The 19,350-nt window shown below is 46.2% G+C and overlaps 1 protein-coding gene across 7 annotated transcripts in view; it reads left to right on the top strand.

Annotated features, from left to right (window-relative positions):
- The window catches only part of LOC139255166 (rho family-interacting cell polarization regulator 1-like), a 173,328-nt gene that overhangs the window by 119,655 nt on the left and 34,323 nt on the right, over positions 1-19,350 (top strand). For all 7 annotated transcript variants that reach the window (XM_070873884.1, XM_070873886.1, XM_070873885.1 and 4 more), the window contains exons 7-8: positions 12,527-12,676; positions 14,654-14,717. In XM_070873884.1, the coding sequence (XP_070729985.1) occupies positions 12,527-12,676; positions 14,654-14,717 (214 nt within the window). The remainder of the gene's footprint in view (positions 1-12,526; positions 12,677-14,653; positions 14,718-19,350) is intronic.

The raw sequence follows: 19,350 nt of genomic DNA, 5'->3' as shown, positions 1-19,350 counted from the left end.
CCCCGCTCGCTCGCTCTCTCTCTCCCTGCCCCGCTCGCTCGCGCTCTCTCTCCCTGCCCCGCTCGCTCGCTCTCTCTCTCCCTGCCCCGCTCGCTCGCTCTCTCTCTCCCTGCCCCGCTCGCTCGCTCTCTCTCTCCCTGCCCCGCTCGCTCGCTCTCTCTCTCCCTGCCCCGCTCGCTCGCTCTCTCTCTCCCTGCCCCGCTCGCTCGCTCTCTCTCTCCCTGCCCCGCTCGCTCGCTCTCTCTCTCCCTGCCCCGCTCGCTCGCTCGCTCTCTCCCTGCCCCGCTCGCTCGCTCGCTCTCTCCCTGCCCCGCTCGCTCGCTCGCTCTCTCCCTGCCCCGCTCGCTCGCTCGCTCTCTCCCTGCCCCGCTCGCTCGCTCGCTCTCTCCCTGCCCCGCTCGCTCGCTCGCTCTCTCCCTGCCCCGCTCGCTCGCTCGCTCTCTCCCTGCCCCGCTCGCTCGCTCGCTCTCTCCCTGCCCCGCTCGCTCGCTCGCTCTCTCCCTGCCCCGCTCGCTCGCTCGCTCTCTTTCTCGCTCTCTCTCTCTCTTTCTCGCTCTCTGCCCCGCTCGCGCGCGTGCGCTCTCTCTCTCTCTCTTTCTCTCTCTACCCTGCTCGCTCGCGCGCGCGCTCTCTCTCTCTCTCTCTCTCTCTCTCTCTCTGCCTCTCTCTCTCTCTCTCTCTCTCTCTCTCTCTCTCTCTCTCTCTGCCCCGCTCTCTCTCTCTCTCTCTCTCTGCCCCGCTCTCTCTCTCTCTCTCTCTCTCTCTGCCCCGCTCTCGCCTGCGCTGCCTCGCATATATATATATATATATAAAATATATCTATATATTATATATATATATACACACACACATCATTTATATATATATATAGATATATAAATCAATTAATAAATCTATATTACATAATAGTGTGTGCGTATACATTTTTTTTCAGTGAGACATTCCAAGTCAGCAGCATAAAATGGACTCATTGCATCATCCTGCTGGTGCCCACTGACATTGCTACTGATGACCGTTGGTAACTGCCAACAATCTGGTGGAATCCCGATTAAATATGAGGGGTTGTTGATTCATGCTGAATAAACATACGGAAGTTGGCACTGGCTATTTTTCTGGAGTCTGCGTTTATGATAATCCAATGAGTTAACTGTTTCCCTTGTTATCTTTTTCTTCAATTCTGGAATAGTGAAAATTCTGTTAAACGTTTCCATTCCTTAGAATCTAATTCTTTTCAGCTGAGACATTGGAGCTGTTCCAGCTTTCATTTGCAAAAAGCTCAAGTAATTCCGTTTGTTACTGGGTAAGCCTCCTAAACAGCAGCTAGGTGGGGTGAAGGGAGGGAGAGGCGAGAGATGGTGAACCTGACACTCTAACCACCGATAGTCAACTGTTGACCTTTGTGCTGGATAGCCGCGGGTTTTACAGCTTGCAGCTGGAGGTCTAAACTGTTCTTGATCGAGGACCCAGTTCACATGTACCACATGTTCTCTCATAATGGGACCTTGGCAGTTGTGACTACTTGACATTTGGGACAATGTTTGAGTTGCATCTGTGCAGTCACTTTCAGATCTGAACAGTATTTTCTTCTGTTGCGTTGATCTGACGAGCCCAGCAGCCTCACTCTGCTGCACTATCTGTTTGCGAATTGCTCGCTTCCCTGCTGTGCAGTTTAAGGAAATCGTGGGCTGACAGTTCAGAAAATTGCCGCACGCAGTGATTCCAGACTTCAGTGACTTCCTTTCGAGATGTACCTCGGATCTTCTAACTTCGGTCGGTTGTCTCCTCCAGAACCCTGCACAAGTGGCCATTATTCATCTACAAATCTTCACGATGACTGTTGACAGGCTGACTGTGGAAAGCATCACAACTAAGCCTGTCCTCACACATGCACTTCACGTAGTAGGTCACTGACTAGCAACCAGCAGTGCACATAACGAGTTTATTTTTCTCTTTTCTAACCCAGGAATGTTCTGTTCAATTGTAGTGCCCCTATTGGTGCTCTAATGTAAAGCAGGCCGCTTTAACGTTGAACGATATTGATACCATTTGAGGCAGCCCTCATTGGTACCATTTTTTTTTCATTGCCCATTTGATAATTATACCTGTAGTAATAATTGCATTCTGAAACACAGGAGCCAATGCAAATCAAACTGCCGTACTGTTGGGGGTTGAGGTGGAATGGTACATTCAACTGAGCATTAGACTAGTGAAGAGAAGGACCAGAAGTGAAAATATCCGCACCACTCTTAGCCAGACTATTGATGCATGCAGTGTGGGCTGACCTGTGCTGCCCCTGGGCCCTCGCTTCTTCTGGGCCCCGAACTTGCGCCTCTCCTGGGCCCCGATCACGTCGCTCCACGATCACTCGTCGCTCCTGCAGTACCTGCCCAAGCTCCAATCACCGACCTGGACCTTGGTGACATCCAATTCTGTCGCCCTCTTCACTGCCGTTGCCCTTCTGCACCAGCACGCGCTGCTCCCTGGAATGGAATGCTCCTTTTAAGGCCCCGACCTGATGGTCCTATGGCAACATGTATGTGCACTAGGTCTGTGCAGCAAGCTGGTCTCCAGGCGTCTTGGTTAATTCTTGCCACTGGACCAAGATCTAACTCTGTCAAGCCCATGTGGTGGCTGGTGTGTAACGGCCACCGCACGTATAAAAAAAAAAAATCCACACACAGGCATCTTCCAACCTTCAACATGCAGTTCGGGACCTGGAATATTAGATCCTTCATTGAAAGACCTGTGAACTCATCCCTTTTTGGCGTGGAAGCAAGTCATCCTCGATACGACGGACTGCCTATGATGATGATGCAAGAAAATAGTAGAAGCTTCCCAGTAACCCAAGGGTTGATTTCTTTTTTTTTCAGATAAATCAAATGTAATCAGTAAACTTAAAAACTTCAGATACATCTGAGTCTTACTTTCTTGGATTTCTTCCCTAAACCTCTCCTCCTCTTAAACAAAAATCTAAATATCCACCTCCTTCATTACAATAGTGATTACACTTCAACAGTACTTAATTTGCTATAAACAATTTGGGACGTCCTGAGTATTATGTCTGTAATATACCTATGAATGACTCCACGAGGCAATGTGTTGTACTCAAACTGTAGTGACCTTGGTCCTTTACTCGTAACTCCAGAATGAGGCAGCTGCATGATGGCTACCCTTTTATACAGCCCCTGCCACCAGGGCAGGATACTCCAGTCTCCACAAGTTGCACCCTCTAGTGGTGCCAGCATGTATATACAGAGTGTAAACCTTATTGACAGTACATCAGGTAAACAAGTCTCCACCTTATGCAACTCTACAGTGACTACGCAAAGAGTATATCTATAGTCTGAATATATAACACTGAGGCCGTGAAAGATGCTACATAAATGGAATTTCTTTCATTGTTTAAGCTTTCGGTTACCCCTCATAATCTCCCCGTTACTGGAGACTGAACTACATTAGAAGTTCCGAGATCCATTTCAAAAGGAAGTCACTGAAGTCTGGATTCTCTGCAAATGTCTATTTTCTGAGATGTCACTCCAGAGTTTTTTCAAACTTTAAATCTCCGTATGCCTATCAGTGAAGCTCCTCGATGTTTCTCCGCTAAAGATGCTTATAATAGGAGCACTTTTCTGTTGGGAAAATGGCAAAGTAATTTCTTCGGGGCAAAACTGGTAAAATTCAGATAAACGCAGGAAAGGTCCAGGAAATGGGATAAGAATAGGTGGCTCCAGGTGATCTTGCACTGGCACAGGTGTGATAGGCCAGATGGCGACCCCTGTGTGCTGCACTTTCTATGATTCTAAAAGTAAGTGCTTGTCTTTGCCTCATGGCTAAATCCTAAGGTTGAGTTTAGTTTCTTTGGGAGAGCTAGTTGACTGAAGTTACATTGTTTACACCTTTGACTACTTTCTGTGCTTCATGCTTTCAGTAGAGCTGCTTTACGTGACATTCAAAGTGGATCTCAGTTAGCCTCAAAGAGATGGGTACAGAGCTTGTAGCTGGCTTATTGGGTAATTAAATTAGTTGGTGATGATTTTGCGTAATTCAGTATTTTGCCACCGGTATATTTGTTCTCTGCATCAAATCTATCATTAAAAATATGTGTCAGTGTGCTATTGTGAGCCAAAACACATTCCTTTTAAAGGAGAAGAAAATTTCCAGAACAGAAGCTTTCAGTATAAAATACTCCTTTTGTAATGCAGCACGACTGCTTATGGGAGCCCGAAGATAACATCTCTATAATGTAAACGCGATGGGCATGGTCCCACACGCCTCTAGAGGTAATGGGGGCAAATTATATATAAACACTGCCCCCAGTGGTCGTCAGGGGGATGACCTCCCGGCTCACTCACACAGGCCAGCAAAGTAGTTTACCCATCTCCGGCCTGTACATGCCACCTAATGTCATGTGGTGGCCCAAAGTGATTACTGGCCAGCTATTTATTTTTGTGTTGCTGCTGGTTCTGTGCAATCTGTCCCACAATCTAAATGTGGGTGTGGTTCCAGCACACTGGGGGGGCCGCAGCATATCACAGAACTGTGTTGACTTAAATCCACTCTGTAATACAAAGGGGCTGCTCATTCTCTTGGTGTACAGCACAAGGCTTGAGACCGATTTAACCATTTTGTGAACAGCTACTTCATGCACAGTAACTGTCGATTGCCTTTCTAAAGCAGTAGCTGAGCGACCAAGCTGTGCTCTCTGCTAAGCAGTAGTAAAACACTGCAGGGTTTACTTCTAAAGTTACTTTTTGAAAACTCATTTCTCTCTGCTATTGCGTCCTTGAGATATTGGGATGAGACTGCCTTTATGTGGCTGCATTTATGTCTGAGTGAATTGGCATGCATGTTTTTAGCATTCATTCACTGTGTGGGCATCACTGGCAAAGCCCATCATTTATTGCCCTTCTTGACAACTGACTTGCTAGGCCATTTCAGAGGGGCATTTAAGATTCAACCACATTGCTGTGAGTCTTCAGTCACATATAGACCAGACTGGGTAAGGACGGCAAGTTTCCTTCCCGAAAGGACACTTAGTGAACCAGGTGGGTTTTTATGACAATCTGGTAGTTTTATGGTCACTTTTTTTTAGATGCTAGCTTTTTATTTCAGATTTTATTTAATTAACTGAATTCAAATTCCCCAGCTGTTGTGGTAGGATTTGAACTTGTGTCTCCAGATCATTAGTCAAGGCCTCTGGATTAATAGTCCAATATCATAACCACTCTGCCACGGTTCCCATGTGCAAGTCTCTTAACGAATCATTTTATTTAATGCACAGAAGAAGGCCATTTGATCCATCACATCTGTGCCTGTGCTAAATCTTCAACGGGTGCTACCTGCTCTCATCCCATATCCCTGTATCCTTTGCTTTTCAAATACTTAACCTGCTCTCTTCCTCAATAGTCATTTGTGGTTAAACTATTGCATGTTCTAATGACGCTCTGTGAGGAGAAAATGTCATCTTGTGACAATCCCGATCTGTGACCCATTGTAGCAAACAGTCTTACTACTTTCCCCCTCATAATTTCTCATTATTGAAAGCCAACATTGGGTTTCTCCAACCATCTTCATTGCAGAGGGAAAAAGTCCCTTTTTTTTTTAGCCTTTCTTGCCAGCTGCACCTGTATTGCAGTAGCTGTACTACTATTGGGGCTGAATTCCCAGCCCCTACGGGTGAGTAAAAGGTGCGCATGATCCATAGGGACCCCACAAGGTCCGAGTTTAGGCATGTACTGCGCATGCACCAACACCCGGAACTTGAAACCTGTCAAGAATCCTCTTGATAGATTGTACGAATCTGATAGAAATGGGCATTTGCTGGTGGAGAGTTGGGCTATTTGCCCAGTGAATGCCATGTCAGCATTTAAAGTACAGAAAAATAAAATTTTTTCATTAAATGAAACATTTAATCATCTGTGAAATAAATTTTTATTTTTCGACCCTTTAAAATATAAATTTATTTTTCAAATAATGTAACTTTTGTTTTAAATAATTAAAGTTTCATTTTGATTAATTTTAAATATGATGTTTAAAAAAATATATATATATATTTTTAAGGGCCCGAAATTAGTGAAGGCCAAGGCCCGCCCAAGTGCCTGCCGAGAGACCAGGCAGTGCTTTGCCAGGTAGATTCCTCTAAAAGAGGTGGCATTACCGCCCGGCGGCCAAATAACGGCTTACACCGTCATTCTGGGCAGCAACGAGCGGGAGCTCTCAATCTCAGCGGCAAATGTGATTGCCGCCTAAGTGCTGCCGAGGATGGAGTCGGACCCAGGGAAGACCTGAAAATGAAAATCATCACCAAAAAAGACACACCGAAGACCTTCAAGGGAGCCCATACAGGCAAATAAATAAATAAATAAATAAATAAACGATGTTCACTAACCTTTTTTTGCAGGTCTTGGTACTTACCGTCGTGGTTAGATCTGCCTCCATGCAGCTGTCCTTCCCCCTGCTGCCGCCGATTCCCGCCTGCACCAAACTGGCGACATTTGCGCTATCTCTCAGCATGCCACACATTGCTGCATTCATCAGGTGACTGAAGCTCTTTACGGACACAGGATGGACTTTATAAACTTCACAAGACCAGGGAGGCACAGAGTGAAGGCTAATAAAGCAAATTTTCCCAAGGTCCAGGGCGCAATAGACTGTACGCGCATCGCCATGCAAGCACCTTCAGAGGAGTCAGAAATTTACCGTAACCGAAAGGGATTCCACTCCCTGAACGTGCAGCTCGTTGTCGACTGCAAACAAATAATCATGGCAGTAAATGCCAATTTTCTAGGGAGCATTCATGATGTGCTCATCTTGCGTGAGACCTGTTCAAGAGTCAGCCACAAGGTCAATCCTGGATGCTAGGTGACAAATGATACGGCGTCGCTAACTGACTCTTGACCCCACCTCCGTAAGCCCCAGACAGATGCCTAGCATCGCTACAATCAAAGTCATATAGCCACACGCAATATCGTCAAAAAGACAATTGGAGTGCTGAAGCAGCGCTTCAGATGCCTGGACCACTCTGGAGGCAGCCTACAATACCATCCTGAGCAGGTCGGTGAGTTCATTGTGGTGTGCTGCATGTTGTATAACTTAGCTATCAGGAGGGGACAGGAATTGCCAGATGGGACTGCCAGTCCACCTCAGGAGAGAGGGGAGGAGGACGAGGACCTCGAGGAGGGCAATCAGCCTGGCGATGAACCCATGCCACCACCTCCCCCTACACCATAGGAGAAGCCCTGTGGTAGTTACGCAACTGCAAGACTGTTGCGTCAGCAACTCATAAATGAATGCTTTGCTTGAAGTTACGTTGGTGACAGTTACGTTACGTTACCTTTCACCCTTGCCTGGCCATTGTTTGCAATCTTTGTATTGATTGTTATCCTTCGGTTTGTAAACGACACTGCACAAGAATTGTAAATGGAATAAAATTCTTTTATAATTTAACAAAATTGAAAAAACCTTTTTTGGAAATTTATAATTACATAACTTTTAAATGGAAAAAAGCAACATAATTTTAATTAAACAACCAATTAACAGATACAAACATTGAAAACATTTAAACAGAATAGAAATGCCCATTTCCTCCCCCCCCCCCTCAACAGTCAACAATTTTTTGTGGGGGAGAGGGGGTGATACTGGCAGAGTCACTTCTTGGGATCCCGGAGAAGAATCGGTATCTGAAGACCCTTCTCCCGAGTCAGAAGCAACTGCTTCCTCCTGACTCTCAGCTGCCGGCATAGGTGGTACGGCACCCTGGGGTGCAGTGCCATATACCGAGTCCATTGTCTGCCGCATGGCATCGGCGGTTCGCTGCATTACTGCAATTAGCTGCGTCATGTTCTCCGAATGACGAGCTGAAAGCGTAGCAATGTTGGCGGTTAACCCAACTATCGCCTGGAGGAGCTCTCGATCAATGTCGACGCTCGCCCTTGACAGTGCTACCATGTCCAGGTTGACGTCCGTCTCTGAGCATGCCGACCTCACCGAATCAACCTCTGCGGATTCGGCGTAGGTGCTGCACCACTCGGTGTGTCCTGCTGCAAGCCGCTTGGACTTTCTACTTCCTCGGTTGAGGAAGAGGTGGCCGCAGGTAGATTGGACCCTTGAGTCCCCGAGTCCCCCTTCTCCACATGTTGGGCTGAGGAGCTGGCACGAGGCTCATGAAGACGATCCTGCTCCTCTGTGGTCTCGCCTCAGGTGGTGAGCACCACTTGAAGTAGTACGGGCAACGCTCCAAATGTCTCCGATGCTCTTGGACAACTAGAAAACATAATATGAGAGGTTGGTAGAAGGAGAGGGGCGGGCCAGGGTGACATGAGAATGTTTAAGCTGCACAGGCATATGTGGGAGGAGCAACACTACTGCATTAGATATCATCGAGAGACGTTACATTTCATTAACATGAACAGAATGTACAGAAACTGCATGGCATTATAATAAGATTTCATGATCCCAGCATTCATTACATTACATAATTCATATATTATACTCAAATAGCATTAAATTACCCGGGGGTTGTACATGCCGTCAAAATCGGATCTGCACCACCATGGGTGGCCGAGCGGTTATGTACCCCAACGAGGGCTGCGGCCCACTCCTCAAGGTCTGTCAACTCTGCTGGTCCTCCTCCCGTGCGCCAACACTCCGCGCGATTGGAAGATATCTTCCTCTGCAAAAATGACGAGCATGGTATAAGCTAATTGCCCAGGTACTAGTGCGGAACACACAGATAGACATCCACAATTAGCCATCGCCAATGCTTTTCATCATTGTTCCATTAACGTAATATGTTATATGCTAATATAGTTAGGAATCAATTGATGCATGATTAACACATCTAAGTTGAGAAAAGCAATGTAATAAGATCATGGATAGGAAGTAATGCGTGGCACCAAGCTTACCCAGCTTACCAAGCTTAAATACAATCTGGCAGATTTACATTTTAAGTAATGAGTCAATGTATGATTACAGTTATTAAAGCTAGTACTTACTCTCTCAGACGCAACGAGGTTGTTCCAGCGCTTGCGGCACTGGGTCGACTCCCGATAATCATGAGTGGCCACGACACCACCTCTGCAATCTCCGCCCATATGCATTGGTAAACATTGGGGCGCCGTTTCCCATGCCCGTCCCGGGTTAATTGGCTCCACCTAGTTTCAGCTTCGCAGACCAAGGCTGTGTTGGCCTCGTCAGAAAAACGCTTGATCCTCTCCCTCCCTCCCGCCTCGCCCACATCGCTCATCACTACTACTTATATGTCCATTTTTTGTTACAAATGTATTATAAATAAGTTATGACTTTTAAATCTTCGAATATTCTGATCCTCCACTCTCCACTTGCTCTGTGCATGTGTGTATCTGTCTCTCTTCTCCCTCCCTGCCTCTTCTGTGCATGCGCAGGTGACCTCTGACCTCCCGAATCACGGGAAAAGTGAAGTGCCGGAAAAAAAATTGCGGATGCGCAGAACGGCCATTGTTAGGAACACCGGCCTTGCACGACGATAAAGACCACTACCGCCCACTTGCTATCGCTACCGCCCCCAAAAAAAGACAAAACTAGTGATTTTTAAAATGGGCGATATTCTGGCAGTTCTTACAAGTGGGACATCCCTTCTGCCGGAAATGTGATCGACGTGGAAAGTCTAGTCCCTGGTCTGGCTGGCGCCTCGATTTATATATCTTTTTTAAAGTTCTCATCCTGGTTTTCAAATCCTTCCCTAGCTTCGTCCCTCCCTATCTCTCTAACCTCCAATTTTGGCTCCTCCGATTTTGGCCTCTTGAATAGCCCCAGTTTTAATCGCTCCATCATTGGCAGCCAAGCTCTGGAATCGCCTTCCTTACCCTCCCCATCTCTCTCTCTCCTCCTTTAAAATGATCTTTGAAACATACCTCTTTCCTTGCCCTAATATCTCCTTATGTGGGTCAGTGTTAAATTTTGTTTGATAATGCCCCTGTGATGTCCTTGGGATAAAAGACAAAAAAGAAAGCTGACATTTATATAGCGCCTTTCATTACCTCCAGACATCCCAAAGCACCTTATAGCCAATTAAGTACTTTTGAAGTGTACTCACTGTTGTAATGTAGGAAACGCAGCAGCCAATTTGCACATAGCAAGCTCACACAAACAGCCATGTAATAATGACCAGATCATCATTTTTCTTTTTAGTGAGATTGATTGAGGGATAAATATTGGCCAGGACACCAGGGATAACTCCCCTGCTCTTATTCAGAGTAGTGCCATGGGATCTTTTATGTCCACCTGAGAGGGCAGACAGGGATTTCGTTTAACGTCTCATCCAAAAGACAGCACCTCCAACAGTGAAATGCTCGCTCAGAAGTGACACTGGAGTGTCAGCCGAGATTTTTGTGCTCAAATCTCCGGAGTGGGACTTGAGCCCACAACCTGCTGATTGAGGCAAGAGTGCTACCCACTGAGCCACAGTGACATGATATTTTACTATGTTTTACTATGCTGAAGGCGCTTTATGAATACAAGTTAAAACTATTAAAAGTTCTTTGAGAACAGACATTTTATGTAAAAACTCTGCCAATTTTCTCCCTTTCGTGAAGGCACTGTCTGCTTATTGGGGTATGGGTCCACAGGTGCTAGTCCCCTCTGGCCATTCCTTATGCAATCGGGATGGGAGACCCTGACCATTCTCTTTCCTCCGCCTCCATGCAACATGCACACTGAAGCCAATTGCACTGCCCCCCTCAATAGAGGGGGGCAGCTAACTCCGCACAGAGCAGGGACCAAACCTGGAACCTTCCTTGTCTCTACTCATTGCCTTGGCCACTGGTGTGATGGTGAGGGCAGTGAAGGTAGAAATTTTAATTTCCCTTTGCCACCTCCCCTTCAGTGACACATTTTAGATCTACTTCAGTGACTTGGGGAATGCTGAGCAGAGCCTAATGTCCCTAATTCATGACCTATCTGGAACACGGTTGTACATCAATTACTTTGTTCCAAAGAAGAGCAGTTTTACAGGGTCTGTTCCCTGACTACTTCTGAGCAGCAATTTTAAATCCCAAAACATGGGAACAAAGGAAGACTGAGGCGAACCAGTGATTTACAAACATCTCCCTTTATGATAATTGTAGTTAGCTGTCATGTGGCAGCATCCTGGCTGCAGTTCCTGGTTGTGGAAAGGTTTCTTTCTGTTAGTTGTACAAAGTGCCTAATGTCTATAGTAAGTGGCAACACAATGCCAGCTCATAGAGGACTCATTAAAGGGAAGGTGTGTTCCAGTGAACTGCTACATGATATGTGTTACAAAGGGAGCTATTTCACCCTGCCAGTGTGTGTGTGTCAGCCTTTGTCACTGTGTTCCAGTACTTAGAATCTCCTGTGCACACTGGGAGCAGTGCCCAATATGGCAATATCTTTGTAATTTAAAATGTGCCAAATTCAGTGGGATTTCTTTTCTTTTTAAATACGAATTAGAAATTCTAAACTCTCTAAATCTAGCCTATTGCGATCTGTATGTCTGGTTCAGTCCCTGATTTGTAATGAAGTGGCTGATCTCATTGCAACTGGCCTCAGCATTGCAGGTTAGGGAGAGGAAAAGTGGTCAAATTTCTAGCTCCTGGTCGCAATTCAGTGACACCCAGCACTAGAAAGAGTACACAAATGAAAGAGCTTGTATTTATATAGTATCTTTTTATGTCTTTAGGGCATCCCAAAGTACTTTACAAATAAATAATTATTTTTCAAGTGTAGTCACTGTTATGTAAGCAAATGTGGTAACCAATTTGTGCACAGCAAGATCTCTCAAACTGACATGACAAGTGACTGGTTAATCTGTTTTGGTCTGTTGGTTCAGGGGTAAATGTTGGCCAGGACACTGGAAGAACCCTTTCACTCTCCTTCAGATAGTGCCACAGGATCTTGTACGTCCACCAGAATAGGCAGACAGGGCTATGACTTAATATTTCAAGCAAAAGACTGCACCTCTAACAATGGAACTGTCTCTTGTGATGAATAGCCCATCGCTACTTGCTGCCTTGACTTGCGCATGAAGAATGGCCCACTTTGGAAGGAACTGGAAGGTGCCTGGTGCTGATGGAGCTGAACTTCCATCGGGAGAGGAGGGAGAATAAATTTGAGGGAGAGAGGGAGGCAAAAACGCAATCCCATTTAGAGGGGAATTCTTGTCAATGGGATGCTTCACCTGTAAATCTTTTAAAGTGGCATTCAGGTTAACTGTTTACTCTGCCTCCAGTCCAAACTGACTTCTCAGCTATATTGCTCAATAACTTTTTAATGAAATGTATAAAATATAATAGACCTCCTGTCAGTTCCTGATAACTCCCATTTCTAAAGCACGTGGGGCATTTGTTTAAGATGAGTTTACAACAGTGCTGTGTGGGGAGTCCCCCAGTACATACACATCATCTTGGACCCTGGTATAAAAACCTATGGTATACAATATCTGCTTAATAAAGTCTGATCACAACTGCACCCACAGTTTAATTCTGGTAAAGTAGATGACGGACTGATTTATCTTCATTTCAATTTGTTGCAGATTGATGAGCTGTATGAATCTTACTGCATCCAGCGACGATTACGGGATGGTGCAAACAACATGGTGCGTGCCTATTCTGTGTCTCAAACCAGCAAAGAAGCAAGGGAGAGCTTGGCTGAAGCTAACAAGGGCTACAAGGAATACACGGAGGTAAAGCCAGGAGCTGAAAGTAACATGCAGTTTCCTTAATATTGTGATGTCTAAGTACGTTCCATGTTGTGTTACTGAGCTATACGGATCAGGAAGGAGCCGGATTCATTCCCTGCTTCTGTGTTGTGTTGACAACATCCAGCTCTACTTCACCACCACTTCTCTTGATCCCTCCATGGTCTCTAAATTGTCAGACTGCTTGGCCGACATCCAGTTCTGGATGAGCAGAAGTTTTCTCCAATTGAATATTGGGAAGACCGAAGCTATTTTTTTCAGTCCCCGCCACAAACTCCGTTACCTAGTAACTGACTCCATCCCTTTCCCCAACATCTGCCTGAGGCTGAACCAGACTATTTGCAAACTTGGTGTCATATTTGACTCTGAAATGAGCTTCCGACCACACATCTGCGGCATAACCAAGACCGCCTATTTCCACCTCCGTAACATAGCCCGTCTCCGCTCTTGCCCCAGCTCTTCCGCTGCTGAAAACCTCATCCATACCTAAACTTGACTATTCCAACGCATTCCTAGCTGGCTTCCCACGTTCTGCCTTATTTAATAATGAGGTGATCCAAAACTCAGCTGCCCATGTCCCAACTCACACCAAGTCCCATTCACCCATCACCCCTGTGCTCGCTGACCTACATTGGCTCCCAGTTAAGCAATGCCTCGATTTCAAAATTTTCATCCTTGTTTTCAAATCCCGCTATGGCCCCACCCTCCCTATCTCTGTAATCTTCTCCAGCCCTACAACCCCCCCACCCCCCCACCCCTGAGATATCTGCACTCTAATTCTGCCCGCTTGAGCATCCCTGATCATCATTGCTCAACCATTGGCGGCCTTGCCTTCAGTTGCCTAGACCCTGAGATCTGGAACTCCCTGCCTAAACCTCTCCGCTTCTCTACCCCTCTTTCCTTCTTTAAGACGCTTCTTAAAACCTATCTCTTTGACCAAGCTTTTGGTCCTTTGCCCTAATTTCTCCTTATGTGGCTCAGTGTCAATTTTTTTCTCTTATAATATATTTATATAGCACCTTGGGACGTCTTACTATGTTAAAGGTGCTATATAAATACAAGTTGTTATGTAGTCACTGTTGTAATGGAGGAGACACAGCAAAATTCCACAAACAGCTAATGTTTTAGGTATTGGTTGAGGGATAAATATTGGCCAGGACATCGGAAGAACTCCCCATCTCTTTTTTGAAATAGTGCCATGGGATCTTTTGAGTCTACCCGAGAGGGCAGACGAGGTCTCGGTTTAACATCTCATCCGAAAGGCAGCACTTCCGACAGCGCAGTGCTCCCTCAGTACTGCACTGAAGTGGCAATCTCGATTTTTATTTATGTGCTCGAGTCTCTGGAGCGGGACTTGATCCTGTAACCTTCTGACTCAGAGGACAGTGCAACCACTGAGCCATGGCTGTGATACCGTTGTATTCTATATTCTGGCCCTGCCTCCACCCCCAAAGCACTATATGATGTTTGAAGAGCAGGCAGGAACCTTCTCCCATGCTTCTCCTATTCTGTAGTCAGCAACTAGGTGAGCACAGCAGTGTCTTTGGTCAATTACTCACTAACCTTTGCCTTGCCCTCTGGGGAGGAGTGGCGAGGTCAGAATGCCTCGCTTCTGCTCAGCTTTTAACAGCATGGCCGACACACGACCTCCCCACATAGGGAATCTTAGAATGTGGCTGCATGCTTATCACTCCACAGTGTTGTCTGTATGGCACTTATCTGATGTACAAGACCAAAATGGTAGCAGTTGGTTAGTTATCTACTGTGTGATTTATGTCCATTGAACTGAGACTGACCACACCAGATCCTGAGCGGCCATCAAAGCAGCTCGAAAGGAAATGGTTTCAATCACAATTGTAACTCAGGAGTATGTGATGTTCTAACTATTGACTTTGTTTGTAACTGAGAAACACAAATGTAGTACATTGTACCAAAATAAAAAAGCCCTTTTCTTTTACTTAGAGTATGTGCACAATGGAGAGTGAGCTAGAGAACCAGTTAGGAGAATTCCACGTGAAAATGAAAGGTGAGTAACATTTCTTCATAGAAACTTTGATCCTTTTTAAAAAAAAACTGAGATTTGATCTGTCTAATTTAGTAACTCCTTGCCGTTTATACATTCCTTGCCCTCCTTAAGGAATTGTGGTTCAGCGTGAATGTATTTTTATAATGGGAGTTCTGTGCAGTGCTTTAAGGGTAGGCAGGAACCTTCTCCCATGCCTCTCCCATTCTGTAGTCAGCAACTAGGTGAGCACAGCAGCGTCTATGGTCAATTACACATATACACGTCATACATGTTTGTATAATAGTTATCAGAGGAGTCCATTTTGATTGCATATAAGGCAGATCACGGTTTAAATGTTTTTAAATTACTGTAATTTACCATAATGTGCAAGTTTAGGGTTGCTTGTACATGGAGAGTGTATTTACCCTGGCTTTATTCTGATGCACACAAGATGATATGAGATTAGTAATTGCAATGCTGAACATAGGATTATAAACCCATTTGTGAGCCTCTCGTCGCAATCGTGTGATTAGTGCATACTCAGATTGAATATTACTGACTTAAGTGTTCAGGTTATCTCTGTCTCATCCACAGTCAGGTGCATGGTGTCCTGGATTTGACTTTACTGAACAGTGTCAGTTTTGACTGGCCTGAGATTGTAGTGTTGAATGGAAGCTTTGTATCTGTGCAAGAGAGGGGGGCTGAGAAAGAGGAGTTGGAGTAGTATTAGATGCCAACTGCAATGCTGACAGCCAGCGTCATAGAAGCACTCCATCATCTCTGGGAAATGCTCATTAATTGAACTCAGCAAGATGGGTGGGAGGAGAAACTTAATTTTTTTTAAAAACAGGAAGTTTACACCTCCATCCTCCTTGTGCAAAAGTGGATAGTCTCTGCATGTGGCCCAGGGTAATGCTAGATAATATAGAACCCATTGTGTGTTTTTTTAAATCACGATTGCTACATAGTTCTGGCCACATTGACTTGGGCTCATTTAATTTCTTATCTGCAAGTCGTGTACAAGATCTTCGATACCTGTATGATTGTCTTCGGAGAGTTCTCTTCAAATGAATCATCACTTTAATAAAAGGTTTTCTGTGCAATCGTCATTGCCTTAAAGGCCTTGGAGAGCCACACTAGGCCTTGGAGGCATTGTCTTCATTTAAATGACTAGCATTTCCTTTTTGTTGACAAAACATGGTGTCAATTAAGGCAGGAGCTCCTAAAATCAGACTAAGGAACTTGTGTGCAGTTGCACTGTGCACGTTAAGTGTGCAGAATAAAACATACAAAAACTGCATTCACCGTGGACCCAAATGTAAGGATTTCATTTTTAAGATGTTGTAAAATTGCAATGTTATCCTTTGCTTTTGAAGTAATGAAAATGGCTCATGGTCTGAACATAGGAGCAGGAGTAGGCCATTCCATTCAGCCCCTCGAGCCTGTTCCGCCATTCAGTGAGATCATGGCTGATCTGCGACCTAACTTAATATACCTGCCTTTAGCCCATATCCCTTAATACCTTTGGTTAACAGAAAGCTATCAATCTCCGATTTAAAATTAACAATTGATCTCGCATCAATTGCCATTTACGGAAGAGGGTTCTAAACTTTAACCACCCTTTGTAGAAGTATTTCCTGAAGGGTCTGGCTCTAATTTTTAAGACTATGCCCCCTGGTCCTAGAATCCCCAACCAGTGGAAATAATTTCTCTCTCTCTACGCTATCTGTTCCCCTCAATACCTTGAAAACTTCAATCAGATCGCCCCTTAACCGTCTAAATTCTAGGGAATATTACCCTAATTTGTGTAATCTGTCCTCATAATTTAACCTTTGAAGTCCGGGTATCATTCTGGTAAACCTACGCTGCACTCCCTCCAAGGCCAATATATCCTTCCTAAGGTGTGGTGTCCAGAACTGCTCACATACTCCAGGTGTGGTCTAACCAGGGCTTTGTATAGCTGCAGCATAACTTCTACCCCCTTGTATTCTAGTCCTCTAAATATAAAGGCCAGCATCCCATTAGCCTTTTTGATTATTTTCTGTACCTGTTGACATTTTAATGATCTATGTACCTGGACTCCCAAATCTCTTTGGACCTCCACTGTTTTTAGCCTTTCGCCATTTAGAAAATACCCTGTTCTATCCTTTTGAGGTCCAAAGTGGATGACTTCACATTTGCCTACATTTGAAATCCATTTACCATAGTTTTGCTCATTCATTTAATCTGTCGATATCCCTTTGTAATTTTATGCTTCCATCTGCACTGCCTACAATTCCACCTATCTTTATGTCATCGGCAAATTTGGATATATGATATATCATCATCCAAGTCGTTAATAAATAATGTGAATAGTTGAGGCCCCAACACAGATCCCTGTGGGACACTACTAGTCACCTCCTGCCAATTTGAGTTCCTATCCCTTATCCCTACCGTCTGTCTCTTGCCACGCAGCCAATTTGCTCTCTCTCTCTAAACGATTACGGTTTGTGGAGTACTTTTCATGCAGTCTTTGTTTTGTGTGGCCCTACAGGAATGGTTTTGCGCTTTGAAATACAGCATTTGTATTCAAGCTAGTAAATTGACTTTAGAAAGTGGCTTTATCCCAGGTGGTGATTGCCTGCTGTAACACTTAATGATGAGCAATGTGGAGCAGATAAATTACATCACCTAGACATCTTGTAAAATGTGCAAGTAAAATCTGCACGACTAGACTGGCTCGGGCAGTTGAAATGTGGGTTACTAGGCAACAGAGATAACTGCATTATCATTTGGAGCTGTGGGAGGAAAACATGTCAGTGGCTAAAGATTACCATATGAGGATGAATAACACTGACGATCACTTCCTTTTATTGCTGTGTAACTGAAGAAAACAGAGGAGATTTGAAGTAAAATTAGAGAAGCTTACATCAGAGAGGGAGAAGCAGTGTGCGACCTTTCACTGTAAATCTTCATATACAATTATCAAGTGTTTATGAATAAGTAAAGAAAGGTACTGGGAAAGGGGAACATTTCAGTAAAGCTGCACTCGCTTTTGCTATTGTATCCACGTGAGATTGATTTCATAAGCTAACTGAATATGAAATACTTATTTGTTTAGAAATGATTACGATTCACTGATCTAATTAACTGGGTGACCCTTTTGCGCTTATGGGCCGGGTTTGCTGCCACGGGAGACCCTGTGGTGGGATTGATGCAGCGGGAGACCCTGTGGTGGGATTGATGCAGCGGGAGACCCTGTGGTGGGATTGATGCAGCGGGAAAACCTGGGGTGGAGTGTTGATTCTGTGGGAGACCCTGGGGTGGGGTGTTGTGCTGTGGAAAACCCTGGGGTGGGTTTAATGCTGTGGGAGACCCTGGGATGGGGTGTTGATGCTGTGGGAGACCCTGGGGTGGGGTGTTGATGCTGTGGGAGACCCTGGGGCGGGGGTTTGATGCTGTGGGAGACCCTGGGGCGGGGGTTTGATGCTGTGGGAGACCCTGGGGTGGGGGTTTGATGCTGTGGGACACCCTGGGGCGGGGGTTTGATGCTGTGGGAGACCCTGGGGCAGGTTTGGTGCTGTGGGAGACCCTGGGGCGGGGGTTTGATGCTGTGGTAGACCCTGAGGCGAGGGTTTGATGCTGTGGGTGACCCTGGGGCGGGTTTGATGCTGTGGGAGACCCTGGGGCGGGTTTGATGCAGCGGGAAACCCTGGGGTGGAGTGTTGATGCTGTGGGAGACCCTGGGGCGGGTTTGATGCTGTGGGAGACCCTGGGGTGGAGTGTTGATGCTGTGGTAGACCCTGAGGTGGGTTTGATGCAGCGGGAAACCCTGGGGTGGAGTGTTGATGCTGTGGGAGACCCTGGGGCGGGTTTGATGCTGTGGGAGACCCTGGGGTGGAGTGTTGATGCTGTGGGAGACCCTGGGGCGGGTTTGATTCTGTGGGAGACCCTGGGGCGGGTTTGATGCATCGGGAAACCCTGGGGTGGAGTGTTGATGCTGTGGGAGACCCTGGGGCGGGTTTGATGCATCGGGAAACCCTGGGGTGGAGTGTTGATGCTGTGGGAGACTCTGGGGCGGGTTTGATGCAGCGGGAAATCCTGAGGTGGAGTGTTGATGCTGTGGGAGACCCTGGGGCGGGTTTGATGCTGTGGGAGACCCTGGGGAAGTGGTTTGTTGCTGTCGGAGACCCTGGGGCGGGGGTTTGATGCTGTGGGACACTCTGGGGCGGGGGTTTGATGCTGTGGGAGACCCTGGGGCAGGTTTGGTGCTGTGGGAGACCCTGGGGCGGGGGTTTGATACTGTGGGAGACCCTGAGGCGAGGGTTTGATGCTGTGGGTGACCCTGGGGCGGGTTTGATTCTGTGGGAGACCCTGGGGCGGGTTTGATGCTGTGGGAGACCCTGGGGAAGTGGTTTGTTGCTGTCGGAGACCCTGGGGCGGGGGTTTGATGCTGTGGGAGACCCTGGGGCGGGTTTGATTCTGTGGGAGACCCTGGGGAAGTGGTTTGTTGCTGTGGGAGACCCTGGGGCGGGGGTTTGATGCTGTGGGAGACCCTGGGGCGGGTTTGATTCTGTGGGAGACCCTGGGGCGGGTTTGATGCTATGGGAGACCCTGGGGAAGTGGTTTGTTGCTGTCGGAGACCCTGGGGCGGGGGTTTGATGCTGTGGGACAC

Source organism: Pristiophorus japonicus, unplaced genomic scaffold (genome assembly GCF_044704955.1).
Source record: "Pristiophorus japonicus isolate sPriJap1 unplaced genomic scaffold, sPriJap1.hap1 HAP1_SCAFFOLD_589, whole genome shotgun sequence".
Classification (NCBI taxonomy): domain Eukaryota; kingdom Metazoa; phylum Chordata; class Chondrichthyes; family Pristiophoridae; genus Pristiophorus; species Pristiophorus japonicus.
This window is presented reverse-complemented; position numbering and strand designations above follow the sequence as displayed.